Source organism: Oncorhynchus mykiss, chromosome 8 (assembly GCF_013265735.2).
Source record: "Oncorhynchus mykiss isolate Arlee chromosome 8, USDA_OmykA_1.1, whole genome shotgun sequence".
Lineage (NCBI taxonomy): Eukaryota > Metazoa > Chordata > Actinopteri > Salmoniformes > Salmonidae > Oncorhynchus > Oncorhynchus mykiss.
Window position 1 is genome coordinate 75993292 of NC_048572.1, and position 20687 is coordinate 76013978.

At 42.2% G+C, this 20687-nt stretch overlaps 3 protein-coding genes across 8 annotated transcripts in view; 2 read left to right on the forward strand and 1 right to left on the reverse strand.

Moving 5' to 3' along the window:
• LOC110530640 (rho GTPase-activating protein 45) overlaps window positions 1–3763 on the forward strand; it is a 38047-nt gene extending 34284 nt beyond the window's left edge. For all 4 annotated transcript variants that reach the window (XM_036986274.1, XM_036986272.1, XM_036986271.1 and 1 more), the window contains 4 exons: window positions 681–866; window positions 963–1100; window positions 1879–2126; window positions 2287–3763. In XM_036986274.1, the coding sequence (XP_036842169.1) occupies window positions 681–866; window positions 963–1100; window positions 1879–2126; window positions 2287–2536 (822 nt within the window). In that variant the 3' untranslated portion in view covers window positions 2537–3763. The remainder of the gene's footprint in view (window positions 1–680; window positions 867–962; window positions 1101–1878; window positions 2127–2286) is intronic.
• On the reverse strand, window positions 3460–13942 carry LOC110530641 (DNA-directed RNA polymerases I, II, and III subunit RPABC1). 3 transcript variants are annotated; one of them, XM_021613858.2, is made up of 7 exons: window positions 13762–13913; window positions 12433–12607; window positions 12156–12271; window positions 10622–10702; window positions 7774–7832; window positions 4355–4433; window positions 3460–4256 (listed from the first exon to the last, which is right to left on the reverse strand). In XM_021613858.2, the coding sequence occupies exons 1-7, from the start codon at window positions 13816–13818 to the stop codon at window positions 4191–4193; spliced, it is 633 nt and encodes a 210-aa protein (XP_021469533.1). In that variant the 5' UTR covers window positions 13819–13913; the 3' UTR covers window positions 3460–4190. The 3 variants fall into 3 exon arrangements, with proteins under 3 accessions (XP_021469533.1, XP_036842171.1, XP_036842170.1); XM_036986276.1 differs by lacking the exons at window positions 3460–4256; window positions 4355–4433; window positions 7774–7832 and adding an exon at window positions 8521–9174 and having other exon boundaries at window positions 13762–13942; XM_036986275.1 differs by lacking the exons at window positions 3460–4256; window positions 4355–4433; window positions 7774–7832 and adding an exon at window positions 8521–9198 and having other exon boundaries at window positions 13762–13942.
• Window positions 13943–13979: 37 nt separating this feature from the next.
• Window positions 13980–20687, forward strand: part of LOC110530643 — a 37439-nt gene continuing 30731 nt past the window's right edge. The window contains exons 1-2 of the mRNA XM_021613860.2: window positions 13980–14279; window positions 20459–20661. Coding sequence (XP_021469535.2) covers window positions 14255–14279; window positions 20459–20661 — 228 coding nt within the window. The 5' untranslated portion in view covers window positions 13980–14254. The remainder of the gene's footprint in view (window positions 14280–20458; window positions 20662–20687) is intronic.

The window sequence follows — 20687 nt, forward strand, 5'->3', positions numbered from 1 at the left end:
ACCTGTGGACGTCGGGCCCTCATACCACCCTCATGGAGTCTGTTTCTGATCGTTTGAGCAGACACATGCACATTTGTGGCCTGCTGGAGGTCATTTTGCAGGGCTCTGGCAGTGCTCCTCCTGCTCCTCCTTGCACAAAGTCGGAGGTAGCGGTCCTGCTGCTGGGTTGTTGCCCTCCTACAGCCTCCTCTACATCTCCTGATGTACTGGCCTGTCTCCTGGTAGCTCCTCCATGCTCTGGACACTGCGCTGAGAGACACAGCAAACCTTCTTGCCACAGCTCGCATTGATGTGCCATCCTGGATGAGCTGCACTACCTGAGCCACTTGTGTGGGTTGTAGACTCCGTCTCATGCTACCACTAGAGTGAAAGCACCGCCAGCATTCAAAAGTGACCAAAACATCAGCCAGGAAGCATAGGAACTGAGAAGTGGTCTGTGGTCCCCACCTGCAGAACCACTCCTTTATTGGGGGTGTCTTGCTAATTGCCTATAATTTCCACCTGTTGTCTATTCCATTTGCACAACAGCATGTGAAATGTATTGTCAATCAGTGTTGCTTCCTAAGTGGACAGTTTGATTTCACAGAAGTGTGATTGACTTGGAGTTACATTGTGTTGTTTAAGTGTTCCCTTTATTTTTTTGAGCAGTGTATATTATTTGCTTGTCTTCCCTCCTGCAGTGTTATCTGGCATGCCATAGGCGTTGCTTGGAGAACCTGGCTATCCAGTGTGGCCATAAGAAGCTACAAGGTCGCCTGTCACTGTTTGGCAGGGACTTCACGCAGGGGCTGGGAGACCCCGATGGTGTGCCTCTGGTCATCAGGAAGTGCATCACAGAGATAGAGAGCAGGGCTCTTAGGATGAAGGTGCATTTACACTTACACACAGAGTAGTACACACACATTGAAAAAATGACTTGACATATAAACTCTGTGTGTGTGTGTGTGTGTGTGTGTGTGTAGGGTATCTATCGTGTGAATGGGGTGAAGACTCGTGTGGAGAAGCTGTGCCAGGCCTTTGAGAATGGGAAAGAGCTGGTGGAACTGTCCCAAGCCTTTCCTCATGATATCAGCAACATGCTCAAACTTTACCTCAGACAGGTAACATACTGCTACATACACTCACAAAATACTCTCCCTCCACTTCTAGACTCACTATCCCTCCTTCACTCTGCATCCCACTTCCTCCCCTCACCCTCTGTCCCCTTCTTTCTCCTCTCAACTCCCTCTCTTCCTCTCCAACCCCCTCACTCTGTCTTCTCCACCCCTCTCACGCTCTGTCCTCCTCTTCCTCTCAACCCCTCTCACGCTCTGTCCCCCTCTTCCTCTCCACCCCCTCACTCTGTCCTCTTCCTCTCCACCCCTCTCACGCTCTGTCCTCTTCCTCTCAACCCCTCTCATGCTCTGTCCTCCTCTTCCTCTCCACCCCCTCTGTCCCACTCTTCCTCTCCACCCCCTCACTCTCTGTCCTCCGATTCCTCTCCACCCCCTCACTCTCTGTCCTCCGATTCCTCTCCACCCCCTCACTCTCTGTCCTCCGATTCCTCTCCACCCCCTCACTCTCTGTCCTCCGATTCCTCTCCACCCCCTCACTCTGTCCTCCTGTCCCTCTCCACCCATCACTCTGTCCTCCTCTTCCTTTCCACCCCTCACTCTGTCCTCCTCTTCCTCTCCACCCCCTTACTCTCTGTCCTCCTTCCTCTTCACCCCCTCACTCTCTGTCCTCCTCTTCCTTACTCTGTCCTAATCTCCACCCTCTCACTCTGTCCTCTTCCTCTCCACCCCCTCACTATTTGTCCTCCTCTTCCTCTCCACCTCCTCACTCTCTGTCCCCTTCTCTTCATCTCCACCCCCTCACTTTCCCTTCTTCCCTCTCCAGCTGCCAGAGCCTATCTTGCCTTTCCATCTCTATCAGTCTCTGATGGGGCTGGCCAAGGAAAGCCTGCGTTCTGCGTCTCCTAGCCCAGATGGAGGTGAGGTGGCTGGGACAGCAGTCCTGGCAGACCTGGGTGCTGAGACTCCCCTGGAGGTCCTGACTCTGGTCCACAGCCTGAGGGAGCTAATGCTAACGGAGCTGCCGCAGGCTAATACAGCCACACTGCGCTATATTGCACAGCATCTGCGCAGGTGAGGTGACCATGAGTAAGGCACACACACATAAAGTGTGATTTTAACACGGAACATTAATCCTAACGTTTGATGAAGAACAAATAGCTCATCGTGCCCATTTCTCCTTTCTTACTATTTCCTTCCTCCCTCTTATTTCTTCACTTTTCTGCTGTTTCAGGGTGTGTGAGTGTGAGCAGGAGAACAAGATGAGTCCCAGTAACCTGGGCATTGTGTTTGGCCCCACCCTGATGCGTCCCCGTCCCTCCGGGGCCACCGTGGCCCTGTCCTCCCTGGTAGACTACCCCCACCAGGCCCGCATCGTAGAGACTCTCATAGTCTTCTACAGCACCCTCTTCCATGACAGCTCCTACGACACCCCAGTTTCCCCCTTAGCCCTAAGCCAGGTGAGTGAGCGACTGTGGGTGTAGGGTGTCATAGTGAAACAGTGTGCTGGTTCTGGTCTAGAAACAAGTAATGTGAGGAAAATACAATTATGGGCCTCGAGAGAGTGGAAGAGCAGTAGCAACCAAACAAATAGAAGAGAAGGACGCATATAAAAATATATATATACATTTTTTTTATTTAACAAGGCAAGTCAGTTAAGAACAAATTCTTATTTACAATGACGGCCTACACCGGCCAAACCCGGATAACGCTGGGCCAATTGTGCACCGCCCTATACAGACTGGATTCGAACCAGTGACGCCTCCAGCACTGAGATGCAGTGCCTTAGACCACTGCACCACTTGGGCATACACACTTGCACACTATTGTATCACATTCAACCATTTCTGCTGTGTGTTTCTCCTAGGACGGTGGAGGGGAGGAGGGGAGAGACTGTGGGGGTGGGGGAGGAGTCCAGGGGAGAGACTGTGGGGGTGGGGGAGGAGTCCAGGGGAGAGACGAGGGAAACAAGACAGACTTAAAACACGACGGGGGTGAGACGCCAGATAACCACACTGAGAGACCAGTGGAATCAGACTGAGGAGGAACCCTCAGCACCCACTGACCCTCTCTGGACCTGAACTCTTCAGACCAGTGGAATCAGACTGAGGAGGAACCCTCAGCACCCACTGACCCTCTCTGGACCTGAACTCTTCAGCAAAGAACTTCTGGGAAAAATGGAAATGTTTTTCAAATGAAAAAGTACTTTAGTGAATTCTACAAATTGGAATTCATTTGGGAAATTGCAGTTGAAATGAAAGTGGTTCCAACTTACTGTTTTAATGCGTTGACTACTGATGAAAAAGTACACTGACTGGATAGCAGAATATCATATTGCTGTTGTGTGAACGTGTTCATTTCATTGCATGACTTGAGGTATGATTTTCTAAACCAGTTTTGCCAAAATGCTGCACAAAGCTATTTTTATTGTTTTAATTACCTGGCGAGATATCAGGAAGGAATGTGAGATTCAGTGTTTTTGTGCCTGCAATTTCCTCTTTTTGTATTCTCTCTGTATACCCCTTGTATGGTGTATTCATATGGTATGTCTATAGTCCAGCCTACCATCTGCCTGTGTACTCACACCACTACTTCAGCACTGCTGCTGGTTGGTATGCTAGTCATTGAGAGATGACATGTTTATATTGTTACAGTTCTAACATGATTTGTTGTATATCCTTGGTGACATAAAATTCAAATGTCAAGCACTACGCAAATGTTTGACTCCCAATGATTGTTGCTGAGATTGTAATTGTAATAATGAACACAAATGTTCAGTGTGCATTCAACTTCAATCAGTTATGTGGGACATTTTTTCGAATGTGAAAAGACCTTGCCTTGCTCTTCGACATTAAAAACAGTTGGATTTATTTCTTCTGAAATAAATCATTTGCCCGTTGAAATTAAAAATGCTTATTTTTAAAAAATCCAACAAATGCAGAGGTTATCACCTCAAGCACATTCATAAAAACTAGTAGTGCCAAAAGGTAAGCAAGTCAACTTATTCACAAAAGTTATTGGGAGACAAAGTGATGAGAGCATGTTCTTTCTTCTTCATATTAAACATCTTCAGTCATTCCCTGTCCGCAATCATCAGATCTCATACTCCTTCTGGTCCATAATAGAGCTGGTGTGTGTTTACTGCACCAGTCTGTAGGTGATGTATCTACCAGCAGTCTCACTAGGTCTGATGATCTTCACTACCTGTTAGAACAGACAGGCCAGCAGGTCAACACAGGATAAAACTAAAATTGCACATAAAACGCCTCAGTCATTTGTTTGTGTGTGTGTGTGTGTCACACCTGTCCTCTTTTCAGTCCAAAGTATCTGGCCACAGGGTCTCCTGCTTGAATCCTGGGTAGCTGGCTCTCCTTCAGTTTACTGACACGTCAATCAAGAAATCACAATGGCAACATCATACCATCATTCATGTTCATGAATTGTGTGTGTGTGTGTGTGTGTATATATATACAGTGGGGAGAACAAGTATTTGATAACCTGCAACATCGGCAGTGTTTCCTACTTACAAAGCATGTAGAGGTCTGTAATTTTTATCATAGGTACACTTCAACTGTGAGATACGGAATCTTTAAAAAAAATTCAGAAAATCACATTGTATGATTTTTAAGTAATTAATTAGCATTTTATTGCATGACATAAGTATTTGACACATCAGAAAAGCAGAACTTAATATTTGGTACAGAAACCTTTGTTTGTAATTACAGAGATCATACATTCCTGTAGTTCTTGACCAGGTTTGCACACACTGCAGCAGGGATTTTGACCCACTCCTCAATACAAACCTTCTCCAGATCCTTCAGGTTTCGGGGCTGTCGCTGGGCAAAACGGACTTTCAGCTCCCTCCAAAGATTTTCTATTGGGTTCAGGTCTGGAGACTGGCTAGGCCACTCCAGGACCTTGAGATGCTTCTTACGGAGCCACTCCTTAGTTGCCCTGGTTGTGTGTTTCGGGTCATTGTCATGCTGGAAGACCCAGGCACGACCCATCTTCGATGCTCTTACTGAGGGAAGGAGGTTGTTGGCCAATATCTCGCGATACATGTCCCCATCCATCCTCCCCTCAATACGGTGCAGTCATACTGTCCCCTTTGCAGAAAAGCATCCCCAAAGAATGATGTTTCCACCTCCATGCTTCAAGGTTGGGATGTTTTTTTGGGGGTTGAACTCATCCTTTGTCATCCTCCAAACACAGAGAGTTGAGTTCAGACCAAAAAACTATTTTTGTCTCATCAGACCACATGACCTTCTCCCATTCCTCCTCTGGATCATCCAGATTGTCATTGGCAAACTTCAGACGGCCTGGACATGCGCTGGCTTGAGCAGGGGGACCTTGCGTGCGCTGCAGGATTTTAATCCATGACGGCGTAGTGTGTTACTAATGGTTTTCTTTGAGACTGTGGTCCCAGCTCTCTTCAGGTCATTGACCAGGTCCTGTCGTGTAGTTCTGGGCTGATCCCTCACCTTCCTCATTATCATTGATGCCCCACGAGGTGAGATCTTGCATGGAGCCCCAGACCGAGGGTGGTTGACCGTCATCTTGAAATTCTTCAATTTTCTAATAATTGCGCCAACAGTTGTTGCCTTCTCACCAAGCTGCTTGCCTATTGTCCTGTAGCCCATCCCAGCCTTGTGCAGGTCTACAATTTTATCCCTGATGTCCTTACACCGCTCTCTGGTCTTGGCCATTGTGGAGAGGTTGGAGTCTGTTTGATTGTGTGTGGACAGGTGTCTTTTATACAGGAAACGAGTTCAAACAGGTGCAGTTAATACAGGTAATGAGTGGAGAACAGGAGGGCTTCTTAAAGAAAAACGAACAGGTCTGTGAGAGCCGGAATTCTTACTGGTTGGTAGGTGATCAAATACTTATGTCATGCAATAAAATGCAAATTAATTACTTAATCATTTTTGTTTTAGATTCCGTCTCTCACAGTTGAAGTGTACCTATGAAAACATTACAGACCTCTACATGCTTTTGAAAGTAGGAAAACCTGCAAAATCGGCAGTGTATCAAATACTTGTTATATAGTGGGGCAAAAAAGTATTTAGTCAGCCACCAATTGTGCATGTTCTCCCACTTAAAAATGTGAAAGAGGCCTGTAATTTCCATCATAGGTACACTTCAACGATGACAGACTAAATGAGAAAAAAAAAATCCAGAAAATCACATTGTAGGATTTTTAATGAATTTATTTGCAAATTATGGTGGAAAATAAGTATTTGGTCACCTACAAACAAGCAAGACTTCTGGCTCTCACAGACCTGTAACAACTTCTTTAAGAGGCTCCTCTGTCCTCCACTCGTTACCTGTATTAATGGCACCTGTTTAAACTTGTTATCAGTATAAAAGACACCTGTCCACAACCTCAAACAGTCACACTCCAAACTCCACTATGGCCAAGACCAAAGAGCTGTCAAAGGACACCAGAAACAAAATTGTAGACCTGCACCAGGCTGGGAAGACTGAATCTGCAATAGGTAAGCAGCTTGGTTTGAAGAAATCAACTGTGGGAGCAATTATTAGGAAATGGAAGACATACAAGACCACTGATAATCTCCCTTGATCTGGGGCCCCACGCAAGATCTCACCCCGTGGGGTCAAAATGATCACAAGAACGGTGAGCAAAAATCCCAGAACCACACGGGGGGACCTAGTGAATGACCTGCAGAGAGCTGGGACCAAAGTAACAAAGTCTACCATCAGTAGCACACTACGCCGCCAGGGACTCAAATCCTGCAGTGCCAGATGTGTCCCCCTGCTTAAGCCAGTACATGTCCAGGCCCGTCTGAAGTTTGCTAGAGAGCATTTGGATGATCCAGAAGAAGATTGGGAGAATGTCATATGGTCAGATGAAACCAAAATATAATTTTTTGGTAAAAACTCAACTCGTCGTGTTTGGAGGACAAAGAATGCTGAGTTGCATCCAAAGAACACCATACCTATTATGAAGCATGGGGGTGGAAACATCATGCTTTGGGGCTGTTTTTCTGCAAAGGGACCAGGACGACTGATCCTTGTATAGGAAAGAATGAATGGGGCCATGTATCGTGACATTTTGAGTGAAAACCTCCTTCCATCAGCAAGGGCATTGAAGATGAAACGTGGCTGGGTCTTTCAGCATGACAATGATCCCAAACACACCGCCCAGGCAACGAAGAAGCATTTCAAGGTTCTGGAGCCAGTCTCCAGATCTCAACCCCATAGAAAATCTTTGGAGGGAGTTGAAAGTCCATGTTGCCCAGCAACAGCCCCAAAACATCACTGCTCTAGAGGAGATCTGCATGGAGGAATGGGCCAAAATACCAGCAACAGTGTGTGAAAACCTTGTGAAGACTTCAGAAAACGTTTGACATCTGTCATTGCCAACAAAGGGTATATAACAAAGTATTGAGATAAACTTTTGTTATTGCCCAAATACTTATTTTCCACCATAATTTGCAAATAAATTCATAAAAAATCCTACAATGTGATTTTCTGGATTTTTTTCCCTCATTTAGTCTGTCATCGTTGAAGTGTACCTATGATGAAAATTACAGGCCTCTCTCATATTTTTAAGTGGGAGAACTTGGACAATTGGTGGCTGACTAAATACTTTTTTACCCCACTGGATATATTTATTAGTGTGGAACATGGTAACAAAAAAATATTGTATTGTGTAATGCATGGTATAGAAATAATTCTGCATTCAGTGCTAAAAAGATACTATCGAAGCAGCAACTCTGACAGTTCTTCTTTTGTCATCACTATGTGCTCAGGAACCAGCTAAAAAGATAGGAAATAAAAGACTCAAATCAAAGAGCATATAATTACAGAAAATATTTTGTTTATGTAGTATCAGTTTCATGCATTCAGAGACCACCTTTGATCAGTGCTGATCACCAACTTTCAATGTGTTGCATTTTGGGTATAAAAATTATCGGACTTGTCTACATGTCAACTGCATGAACTTTACAAAAACCACATGATCAAAGGTCATGCAGTTTTTTTTAATAGAGTCTTTAAAGTTTCTCCACACCAACTTCCAGTGGTGTAAAGTACTTAAGTAGTACTTTATAAATAATTTTTACCCCAAAAAACTACTTAAGTATCTGTACTTTACTATTTATATTTTTCACAACTTTTACTTCACTAAATTCCTGAAGAAAACAATGTACTTTTTACTCAATACATTTTTCCTGCCTCCCAAAAGTAACCATTACATTTTGAATGCTTAGCAGGGCAGGAAAATGGTCAAATTCACACACTTAACAAGAGAACATCCCTGGTCTTCCCTACTGCCTCTGATCTGGCGGACTCACTAAACACATGCTTCGCTTGTAAATTATGTCCGAGTGTTGGAGTGTGCCCCTACCTATCCGTAAATTAACAAAAACAAGAAAATTGTGCCGTCTGGTTTAATTTAACCAATTTGAAATTATTTATACTTAAGTATATTTTTACAATTATATTTACTTTTGACACTTAAGTATATTTAAAACCAGATATTTACTCAAATAGTATTTTACTGGGTGACTTTCACTTGAGTCATTACTTTTACCCAAGTATGACAATTTGGTACTTTTTCCACCACTGCCAACTGCACCCTGTCTTCAGCCGTCAACTGCACCCTGTCTTCAGCCGTCAACTGCACCCTGTCTTCAGCCGTCAACTGCACCCTGTCTTCAGCCGTCAACTGCACCCTGTCTTCAGCCACCAACTGCACCCTGTCTTCAGCCACCAACTGCACCCTGTCTTCAGCCACCAACTGCACCCTGTCTTCAGCCACCAACTGCACCCTGTCTTCAGCCACCAACTGCACCCTGTCTTCAGCCACCAACTGCACCCTGTCTTCAGCCACCAACTGCACCCTGTCTTCAGCCACCAACTGCACCCTGTCTTCAGCCACCAACTGCACCCTGTCTTCAGCCACCAACTGCACCCTGTCTTCAGCCACCAACTGCACCCTGTCTTCAGCCACCAACTGCACCCTGTCTTCAGCCATCAACTGCACCCTGTCTTCAGCCATCAACTGCACCCTGTCTTCAGCCATCAACTGCACCCTGTCTTCAGCCATCAACTGCACCCTGTCTTCAGCCATCAACTGCACCCTGTCTTCAGCCATCAACTGCACCCTGTCTTCAGCCATCAACTGCATTGTGGGAGGCACTATTGTCAACCAATCATTAGGGTGTTTTTCCCTGACTAATGCAAATATGACCAAAGATGTGACAAACAAGAACCAACTATGCCACAATTCATTTGCTACAACGGATTGGCTACAAATAAATGTAAATCTTTGAGACCCCTCTTTCACAAATGTATTGTATGTTTTGAGTTTGAGAGTGTGTGATAAGGTTATTTGGACATTCTGAAGGAAAAGTTTAAAAAGAACACCTGCTATGTTGACACTGCCATGTTGATATGAGCCTTGTTAGAAAACACTGACTTTCAGTTGTCGCAGATGTACCTCCCCCAACCGCAATCATCGACTTCCATCTGTTCTCATCCGCTTTAGTAAGCCAACTCGAACACGTTCAAAGTCCCCTTTAGGCAAGATACTGTGTGTGCAGGTTATAGTTTGCAGCCAAATAATTGGCACTCTTGCACCTTTAATTCCCAATTTCTTCTTCTAAAAAAAGTTTAAATTTGAAGAAAATGTTGGTCTCCACACCTTGTTGGATTTTTTTTCAAAATAAAGCACAAATAGCATGGACAACATTATTGGCACCCTGAAATTAGTACTTGGTTGCACAGCCCTTGACCAAGATAACTTGGACAAATGCTTCTTGTAGCCATCAATGAACCATTCCAGAGTCCAGAGTGTTTTTTCTCTGAATGCTTCGTTTGGTTGTGGGGAAGCCCCCACTACTGAAGGAGACACGAAAGCCTGATTAAATTTCACAAAAAATACACCTAAACAAGCCTAAATCCTGGGGCGAAATGTTCTGTGGACAAATTAAACAAAATTAGAGCCCTTTGGCAATACAGATCAGAGCTCTGTTTACTGTCATCCAAAATGAAGCATTTAATGAAAAGAACACAATCAACCATGGGGAGGTTGGATAATGCGGTGGGGTTTCTTTGCTGCCTCTGGTACTGGGGGCCTTGAACATGCGCAAAGCATCGTGAAATCAGCAGATTATTAGGTCAAAAAGCACAAAGGAATGGTTGAAGAAGAAACACTGGACAGTTCTGAATCACATCCAAAACCAGCAGTTGGTGGAGAGCATCCCTCAAATATAGAAGAATAAGAGCAGATTGACAAATTGCCTGTAGAAAGGTGCAGGAAGCTTATTGATGGTTACATTATCTTGGCCAAAGGCTGTGCAACCTAGTATTTGACCCCGGGGTGCCAGTAATTTTGTCAATAACATTTCATCTTAATAAAAATTGTAAACTTATGTTTACAAAAATAAAATCCTTCTGCAATGCTGAAAATCCAATAAGGTGTAGAGACAAAGTTTTTCAATTTCATCTATTTTTGGGGGGCAAGAAATAGAGAATAATTTAAGAAAAGTGGAAGTGTACCAATATATTTGGCTGCAACTGCAACTCTAAACGAGCGCACATACCTCATGCTCTGTGATGTTGATGAGGAGCTCCTGTTGTAGAAACTGCTCCAGGATGTATTTGGGTGCCATGTCCACTAGCGACTGAAAAGAAAGAAATAAGGGAGTCATAACTGGCCCCTGGATAGGGACGAGTGACCCGCATAGGACAGGGCCACATGAAAAGTAACATCTCTGTTAAAACACTATGAAAAAAATGTATATTTTATTATTCTGCTCCATGGAGTAATCTGATGTGAATTAGCAGGTGTTAACTGTAGTGTAATTAGGGCTGTGACCTACAGTCTACTCGGAAACCCTTCAGGCCCCTTCACTTTTTCCACATTTTGTTACAGCCTTATTCTAAAATTTATTAAATTGATGAGGAAAAAAACTATCTACACACAATACCCCATGACACAGCAAAAACAAGTTTAGACATTTTAGCAAATAAAAGCTAAATAAAATACACCCTGGAAATATCACATTTAAATAAGTATTCAGACCCTTTACTCAGTACTTTGTTGAAGCACCTTTGGTAGCGATTACAGACTTGAGTCTTCTTGGGTATGACACTAAAAGCTTGGCACACCTATATTTGGGAAGTTTCTCCCACTCTTCTCTGCAGATCCTCTCAAGCTCTGTCAGGTTGGATGGGGAGCATTGCTGCACAGCTATTTACATGTCTCTCCAGATACATTTGATCAGGTTCAAGTCCAGGCTCTGGCTGGGTCACTCAAAGACATTCAGAGACTTGTCCCTAAATCACTCCTGCAAAGTATTGGCTGTGTGCTTAGGGTCATTGTCCTGTTGGAAGGTGAACCTTCACCCCAGTCTGAGGTCCTGAGAGCTCTGGAACAGGTTTTCATCAAGGATCTCTGTACTTTGCTCCGTTCATCTTCCCCTCGATCCCAGTCCCTGACGCTGAAAAACTGCTACCACCATGCTGCCACCACCATGCTCCACCGTAGAGATGGTGCCAGGTTTCCTCCAAACGTGACACTTGGCATTCAGGCCAAAGAGTTCAATCTTGGATTCATCAGACCAGAGAATCTTGTTTCTCATGGTCTGAGAGTCCTTTAGGTGCCCTTTGGCAAACTCCAAGCCGGCTGTCATGTGCATCTCACTGAGGCATGGCTTCCGTATGTCAACTGTGGAACCTTATTTATCATGTCCAATCAATTTAATTTATCACAGGTGGAATCCAATCAAGTTGCAGAAACATCTCAAGGATGATAAATGGAAACAGGATGCACCTGAGCTCAATTTAGAGTCTTATAGCAAAGGGTCTGAATACTTATGTAAATAAGGTATGTTTATGTTTTTAATTGTTTTGAAAAACTAAAAAACAATTTGCGCTTCGCCATTATGGGGTATTGTATGTAGATTGATGAGGGAAAATGTGTATTTAATCAATTTTAGAATAAGGCTGGAACTTAACAAAATGTGGAAAAGGTCTGAATGCACTGTGTATGACTGTATTATACAAGTGATTACTCCGAGCGGGAAGGAAGGCTAAAGAGCAACAGAGAAGCTTAATGGCTCAGTCCTGCCCCACCTGTTTGGCGGAAGGCGTCATCCCCATCTGGACCACGATGCAGGCACGTGTGATATTCTCCTCCTGCATGCGCTGGCAGTACATCTTTATAGTCTTGATTCCCACCTTGGGCTCCTCTGTGGACAAAGAGATTTGTTGATTGATGTGCAACAATTGTAGCAAAGTAAAGGTCCAGACAACGGATGCTCACAGACCAAAAGTTATTTTCAGAAAATAGCTTGGACACCTTGGAAATGCGTGTTGCTGTGGCAGTCAGGTGTGTTTGTCTTCTAGTTACCTGGAAAGAAGACAAACATCTGGTCAGTCGGGTCATCGTTGTGGGCGACCAGCACAGTGAGATCTGTCCGCCGTGGGCGCCCTTCACTCGGCTTGTCCCCAAACTGGCTCTTGAACTCATCCAGAGTCTGGTCCAACTCATCCTGCGTCACAAGGTAGCCTCTGTCGTGGCACAACTATGTGAAAGGGGAAAAACAAATAAGTGGAGTTAGCTAGCTACCGGTAGCTGAAGAATCAATTACAGAAGACAGACGGAAGACAGAAGCAACCACCTGTGCAAATTGGCAATCTAGCATGCTCTGAACACCTGTAACTAAAAAAAGACGTGGGTTTCTGTTGTGCATTTCCACCACTGACCCCGTTCGTCTTTCAGTCACCCATGTGGGTATAACCAAAGAGGAGATGGCACGTGGGTACCTGCTTCTAAAAACCAATGAGGAGATGGGAGAGGCAGGACTTGCAGGGCGATCTGCGTCAGAAATAGAACTGACTTCTATTTTAGCCCTTGGCAACGCAGACGCTCGTTGACGCGCACAAGCAATGTGGGTGCAATAATTGAATAATATAGATGAATACATTTATTTTGCGTCGCGAGCGGTGTAGTCAGCCTGTTAGAATTCAATTTAGCCTAAATGGCACCAAAAAAAGTTAGCCCTTTTTATTTTACCACTACAATCTGTTCTTAGGACGAAACTGAAAAATAACAACTTGTGAAGAAAGTAAACATCCACACCTCAATGGTGCCAAGTGTGCTTATGTCTGCATAACAGGAAGTAGGGAAAAAATGGCAACTTCTGACTAGTTCTGGTCTAGCGTTTGATGACGAGATACAAAAACTAAATATACACATTTCGAGATATTAGGCTAAATAGACAGACATACCTATATTTCCCTATAGTAAACAATGGGACGACCTCAGAGTTCCATGAGTAATTTGTTGTTGTTTACATTTTAACTATAAACAACGTGAGCAGGTGTTCATTGCCAACTATAGAGAAGCTGCCATTGTGACATATAGTACAACAACATGGGATTAGAACCTTCGGAAGGCGAGTTGGTGCCACAGTGCCCAATATAACTAATAGGAGCTGGCAGGGTGAAAAATGCTGTTAAATTAAGACCTGTTTTTTCGTGATTACTTCAAAACTACGGTAGGTAGCTGGGATATGGTAATATTATGAAACTGGGCTCCACCGCGGATGCAAGTAACTCATTTTTATTCGAAAAAAATCATTGTTAAAAATGTCATGTGTCCAGCCTACCTTGGGTACTCGAGAATAAGTTGTAAACCGAGTGCCTGGGATGAAGTATTCTCAATTTTACAATTTACCTGCATGATTGTTTTGCGGATTTTCCATAGTCTGTAGGTCTCCTCCTCGTCATCCATAATGTATTCTATAGGTTAGCTATTTTCCAATGTTTTCCACCCGTGAAAAACAAATCTTCACTTACGTTTTCCCGAAATCACAACTTTACTTCCGCACTTCAAAATCACGTGTTTAGGAGGTCTTCTTTTGTTTGTCTACAATTTTGCCTGCCATATTGATATTTGAACAATTCTTTTAAACGATTAGCTACATAAACAGTTTCATAATTTAATATGTAATTAAATAGCTCATATTTCAAATTAAAATATTGTATATTTCAAATTTGAATCGTTGAAGATTAGGTCATCGCAGTAAAAACAGGCATTCATTTCTTACTGTGCATGCACCGTCGGATGCATTGAGCTATGGGTCTAATGTCGTAAACAAGATTTTCACGGACAGATTTGTCAAGAGAGCCACTGTTTTTGGTCTAGCTAATGTTTGCAAAACAACAAAATGCAAACGCTCCGGGAGGAAAAGGGTAAACTATCCATATATTGCAATTAATTGTATAGGTGACCTGTTGCAGTGTGTATTGCTGCCACAATTTCTAGCTAGCTAGCTAGCCAACCACCATCTTTGCCAGCAGTCTCGCGAAAAGGGCCATATATAAAAGGTGGTTTGTTTAGTGGCTACACGGACTTTTCTGACGTGCAAATCGATATTTAATGTCAGAATTTGTAAAACACTTGGTTAATGTCAGGGTTAATGGTTTGGTTAAGTTAAGGGTCATTTTTCGATTTGGCTAGTCTTGCACGTCAGAAATGTCCGTAATGTATAGCCCTTCCCCCAGTCCCTCAACCTGAGACTGAAGCTGGGCCCAGGGGCGTATTCATTACGCCAATTCTGTTGAAAAACGTTTCTTAAGCAGACGCAAACTGGATGAAACGTGATGGACCTCCCTGAATTTGTCCATTAGAAACTCTCGTTTTAGCTGCAAATTGTTTCGTTTTGCAACTGTTTGGACTAATGATTACACCCCTGGCTTGAGCCTGGGGACGAGGTTAAACCACAGCCATTTTGTAAAATATCTATAGCCAGATAGAATATCCTGCGTTCGAACTCAATAATATAAATCATTAGAAATATATTGCAACTCAGACAGTAGTATTTCTTTGTGTAAAACGTGTAAAATTTAGTGTAATGTGTGTAGCTATATAGCAGGGGTGCTCAAACTTTTGGGTTTGGTGGGCCAAAGTATAATCTGACTGGTGGGCCCAACAAATATACAAAAAATAATAGGTAAGCAATAGCTTTCTTGAAAACAATTGTAGAATTACACTTCAAACAATCAAATTGCAGCCATATATCTTGACACCTAACACATTCTGATTACCAGTATTAAATATTTTAACTGCAACCAAGTTTCTATGTTTGCAAGGCTAAAAACGTGAATATATGCAGGGTGAGATTCAAGATGGTCCTGAAATATTTTTAAAAAATCATGAATTGCATTGCTTTGCTTTTCTGGTTGTCTGGATGCAAGTTTCACCATCCAATTGTGCAAATTTCACCATGGTACGGACGATACATTGGCACATGAAAATTATTAGAATATGGCAAATATGATTATATTTTTGCATTTTATCCATACTTGCTTTCATGGCCTACCTCAGACATAAAACAGATAGTGTCTTCAGAAAGTATTCATTCCCCTTAGCTCTTGACTTATTTCACATTTTGTTGTTACAACCTAAATTGAAAATGTATGAAATAGTATTTTTTCTCACCCTTCTACACACTACCCCATAATGGCAAAGTGAAAACATGTTTTTAGAAATTGTTGTAAATGTATAGAAAATAAATGTGTATGCACACCGCTTTGCTATGACTCTCCAAATTGAGCTCCAGAGCATCCAATTTCCTTGATAATCCTTGAGATGTCACTGCTAGGCTTGAATGGCTGGATCCCGGTTACCCAGATTTACCGCCAAAAACCACTCTCTTTTCCCGGGAGAAATAACTGCAAAAAAAATTGTAAATCATAATGAATTATTTATATGAACATAATAACGTGAAATGGAACATTTAATTTATATGCATTCTCTAAATCTGGCTCTCTACGGCCTTCTGTCTGCATGATGAATCATCAACGCACAGGGTGGGGACAGACATCTCTGTATGGAGCACAGTTCACAATGCATGTAGACCTATCATCTCATCATGGGAACTTTTTTGTCGTATTACAGGCGTACATTTGCTGCCTATGATACAGTAATATAAAGACCGAATTTGTGTCTTAATTTACACATCTCCATTTGGCTTTTGGGGGTCACCTTATTATTTTAATTGTATTTTTTTTTTTAAATTGCAGCTGCAGAGTTTTAAAACAGCCTATCACTCAACTTGTTGGTTTAAATCATTGCACGCATGACCATACTCTCTCAGTATTTCTCTCCATCAATTCCATTCAAAATAGTTAATCCAGTTCAAGATTTATATCAGTCCTATATATGAATGATGGGTGATGCATAATAATCTTCGTACATATAGCCTCTGTCTCTTGCGCAATATGCGTGCTCTGCTTGCCTCCCTAAAAAATGCTCCTTAACTCTTGGAGTCCCATGCAGGAAAAGCTAGACTCGAACCGCTTGCGGGACATGATTTTCTTTAGAATTTCTTATGCCAATAGAATATTCGAAGAGGAACACATTCTCATGTTTGCTGAATGTTAAATACAGCAGCCAATAGAACTTTACAGATCATTTTGAAAGAGTGAACGCGCGATGGCGGTAGGTTATTCAGTTATTTATTCAGACCCATAACCATTCAATCTTCATGAAGAGAAGTGCAAGCCTTCTGCATCTCATTCTAGTCCTATATTATTCAAGCATGTCCTTAGAATGATGAATATAAGGACAACACAACTTATTGCATTTAGGAAAGAATGAAGCAACACTGGAGAGAGAAAGAAGAGGTAGGCTAATAACATTAGGGGAAATATTCAGAAAGGCATATATGTGTCAGCCTACTAAGTATACAAATAGGCCCTATTATATTTCAAAATTAAAATCAAATCGCTAGCCTATACTTGTAACTTTGTAGGCCGCATGTATTGCACCAGAAAAGCATCCTCTCTCCCTGCTTTATCATGGTTTGAACAAGGTGTGTATTAATACAGTCCATTTTTATTTTTTACTGTAAAAAATACAAATCCTATATGGTTTGAAGATGACATGGCATAATACAGACAGAAGTGTGCGTGTCTGTTCTCCAAATAAATATATTGTGTGCACTAACTATGCTGTGTGCACTCAACTGACATGCATGATTGCTGACACTCTGATAATCAGATGAAAGTAATGAAATAGTCTATAATGCGCACCACTCCGTTGCTCAACTCAGACAGTGGCGTGTAGCCGACTGTAGCTGCTGGCAAAGTAATTCAAAGCCTATACTTTATCACTCAGAATGTAACTTTCCAGTACTACTATTTTTGCCATGTAAAATTATTAAAACAATCAGACAACCCTATAGTAGAATAATTTACCAAGTTGGCTTATTGTTATGTGTTCTATGTGAGATAAATATTCCTCTCAAGGCGCACCCAAGTTGCGAGAGCCATAGGAGGGAAACATGTATTCTGACAAAAAGTCAATCCACAACATTGTTTTGGCAAATGTATTTTGAAAGCAGTTTTGGCCTTTTAAAAAGAGGGGGATTACAGTTTTCCATCGCTACCATGCTTATTTCTCTACACCTTCAATTTCTGCGTGTGACATTTTACAACTGGAGTTTTACAACTGGGGTCTCATCCGTGGTTTAGGTGCAGCTGGACAACAGGGCTCTTAAAGGGGTGATGTTTTAAAAGAGCAACAACACTGTAATAGTGGTTGAGGTGCAGCTGGACAACAGGGCTCTTAAAGGGGTGATGTTTTAAAAGAGCAACAACACTGTAATAGTGGTTGAGGTGCAGCTGTACAACAGGGCTCTTAAAGGGGTGATGTTTTAAAAGAGCAACAACACTGTAATAGTGGTTGAGGTGCAGCTGTACAACAGGGCTCCTAAAGGGGCAATGTTTTAAAAGGGCAACAACACTAATAGAAACAAAAAATATATATATTTTTAGAGTGAATAATAATTAATTAGTTGTAAATTCATATTTATAATAATGACAATCTGGATGTTGTGTCCAATAGGGTAAATTCAGATGGACAAACACCATGCTTCAGCCTATGTACATTTTATAGCCCCTGTGCTTCATCAGTTGGGCTACAGGGGATAATGCTTATTGCTAATAGAACATCTGCTAATGTAGACCCCTCAAACTCAACTCTGGACTTTGAAGCCAGTTCCACTGCATTTTTTCATTGTTCCCCTCTATTAGACCTGGAACACCGGGTGTGCAATTAATGGTCAGGTAGAACAGAAAACCAGCAGGCTCTGGACCTCGTAGGGTGAGAGTTGAGTATCTCTGCTGTAGATCATGCATAGGCTATATCATTTTTATATGACTTTTTACCAATATGTTGTTGGACCCATTTCTGGAGGTGATAATATTTTAGATGGTGTCAGCATAATTTTATTTTCATAAATTTTGGAGTAGAATGTATTTTGTAAAAGTCAGCAGTACTGAGCTTCTCAGTCCTTCTACATACAAATTATCCTGGGGAGGACCCCGGACCCCCTAAGCAAGGGGACTGGAATTGGTCAAACTTGTGGTTTAATACAATGACAAAATGTTCAGGCCACAACTCAACAAAATGTGGAATAAGTTAAGGGCTATGAATACTTTCTGAAGGCACTGTAGGTGGGAGGGCGTCGCCAATTTATTAATGTACAATTTGCCTAAATAGGTCATGGAAACACTTCAATCACGTTATTTTTTTTCAACACTTGTTTTTGCAATTTATTTTTATTGAAAACAATTGGTGTGATGTCATTTCTTCCAGCTGTTATTATTGAAGTAAGATAGTTAAATCAAATTTGAAGAAAAAAATCACTGGACAAGTTAATGGAAACATAGCTAATGACTGACATAACAAGAGGAAAACTGCTGATGCATTACCAAACTTTAAAATGTGTTTTGTTTAAGGGGTGGAGGGGATTGGTCCTCGGTCGCCAGTTGCCCATCCCTGGTCTAGACGGACAGCAAATTCTTGTACTTCATAGTATATTCTGATCGGATGGCTTGTTCTGGTGTCAGGAAACTAAATACCACAATAATCAGGTAGTATACCTGGCAAGTACAACAGATCAAAGATTTTTTGACCAAGTTCATACTTGCTGCACTTTGCCTTTGAAGAGCAGTATGTACAATGACTATTTTTAACCATTTACACTGAACATTTTCCAAAAACACATTTACTGGAAGAACTGTGTAGATGCAGTCTCCCTCAGTATTTTGCGTGACTACGTTTTCCAAAACTCTTAAATATCTGCTCCGAATTCAGATGAAAGGATGTTTTGAGAAAAAGAATGGGGGGTCAGCTATGACGTGACACCTTGAGTTTGAAATCTCTTTTGGTTATTGAACTGCAGTAAATAACGTGGATTTACTCACGGTAACTGAATTGCCATAATGAAATTTCATCATGGGTCTCTGATCTGTACTATATGAATGTCATTATCTTCATGGTGATGTGTTCTAAATAGGTACACAAAAGTATACATATGCAATATCCTCCTTTTGCATATTTGGGTAGTATTCTACATACTGGCTATTATTTTGATGAGCTCTGCCCCCAAACAAGACCAAATTTGGTTGATCCGGACCAAATCTGAACCAATCATAGAGGTCTATGTTTCACAAGTTTGGACATCAAAGTACAGCTTAATAGAGTACAGTAGAGTGAACCACATCTGATCCAATCATGGACCTCTATGTCTGGGCCAAATCAAGTCCAGACCGAACCAAAAATATGTAACTGTTGATGTTGAAATGAAGGCCAGGGTGGGCTGACCATATTTCAACTACTTTTCATCGTCCATGGACGTCCGGTGTCGGATGCTGGTTACAGTAAATTGAAAGAGACGTGTCAGTCAGAGCCAGGTGGTTTGTGACTACTAGGATTTCCCAATGTAGCCAATTTAATTTCAGTAATTCCAAAACTGATTTTTAATGGAATTTCAAGGCACAGGGCAATGTTTTCTCTAGTGGTCCAGGTGGGCCAAAACAAACATCATTAACTTGGCCCTCTGGCCTCAGTTTGGTCAGCCCTGCTATTAAGCTTCCTCCCTAGGATTAGGAATTAGAATAATTTTATAGGATCTCTATAGCTTCCTCAATGATCAAGGCTGAATTTAATTCCCATAAGGTTTTCTCTGCCTCTGTTACTCCTCATCATTGATCTGACATGGATGGCACTGTAGAAAACAAAATGGATGTCACGGTTGTTTACACCTGCCAGCTAACTTTAATAAACAACTAGAAACTGATTTTCTGCTTAATTAAGAAATCTAAACTTACATATGTCTTTTTGGTTTGTTGAGTTAATTAGAACATCTCCATTTCAAGCTTATCTTTCTAAAAAATTTAATGTTATTTCAGAATATTCAGGCAAGTTAGCTGGCTAACTCATTGATTCGGCTTTGTAGTATAACCCACTGGAAAAGGGAGTGAACAAGAGCAAAAAGGGTTGGGACATATATGAAGTATGCCGCCCCAAGTTATAGTAACTAGCTTGTTTTTTCATTTAAATGTTTCATTTTCTCTTCTAGGTCCTCCTCTTCCTCTGTCGTCTATGCGTCTTTTTATTCCTCCACTGCGCCTGGTGTGTGCAGCTCTGTGGCAGGTTGTAGAGCGGAGAGACATCATGGACTATGGGCTGCTGGAGGAGTTTGCCACCAGTGTGTTGGAAATAGTCCCTGAACTGATGACTTACAGAGAGAGGGTCCAACTCCTCATGGGACTGAGAGCACGGGTGAGTGGGGGTGACGGGAGGGAAAG

Excerpts from the sequence above, each read along its gene's own strand:
- LOC110530641 (XM_036986275.1), bottom strand. The coding sequence starts at position 13,818 with ATGGATGACGAGGAGGAGACCTACAGACTATGGAAAATCCGCAAAACA. Across the intron at positions 12,608-13,761 it reads TCCGCAAAACAATCATGCAG|TTGTGCCACGACAGAGGCTA; the intron begins GTAAATTGTAAA and ends CCTTTCACATAG. Across the intron at positions 10,703-12,155 it reads TGACGCCTTCCGCCAAACAG|TCGCTAGTGGACATGGCACC; the intron begins GTGGGGCAGGAC and ends CTTTCTTTTCAG.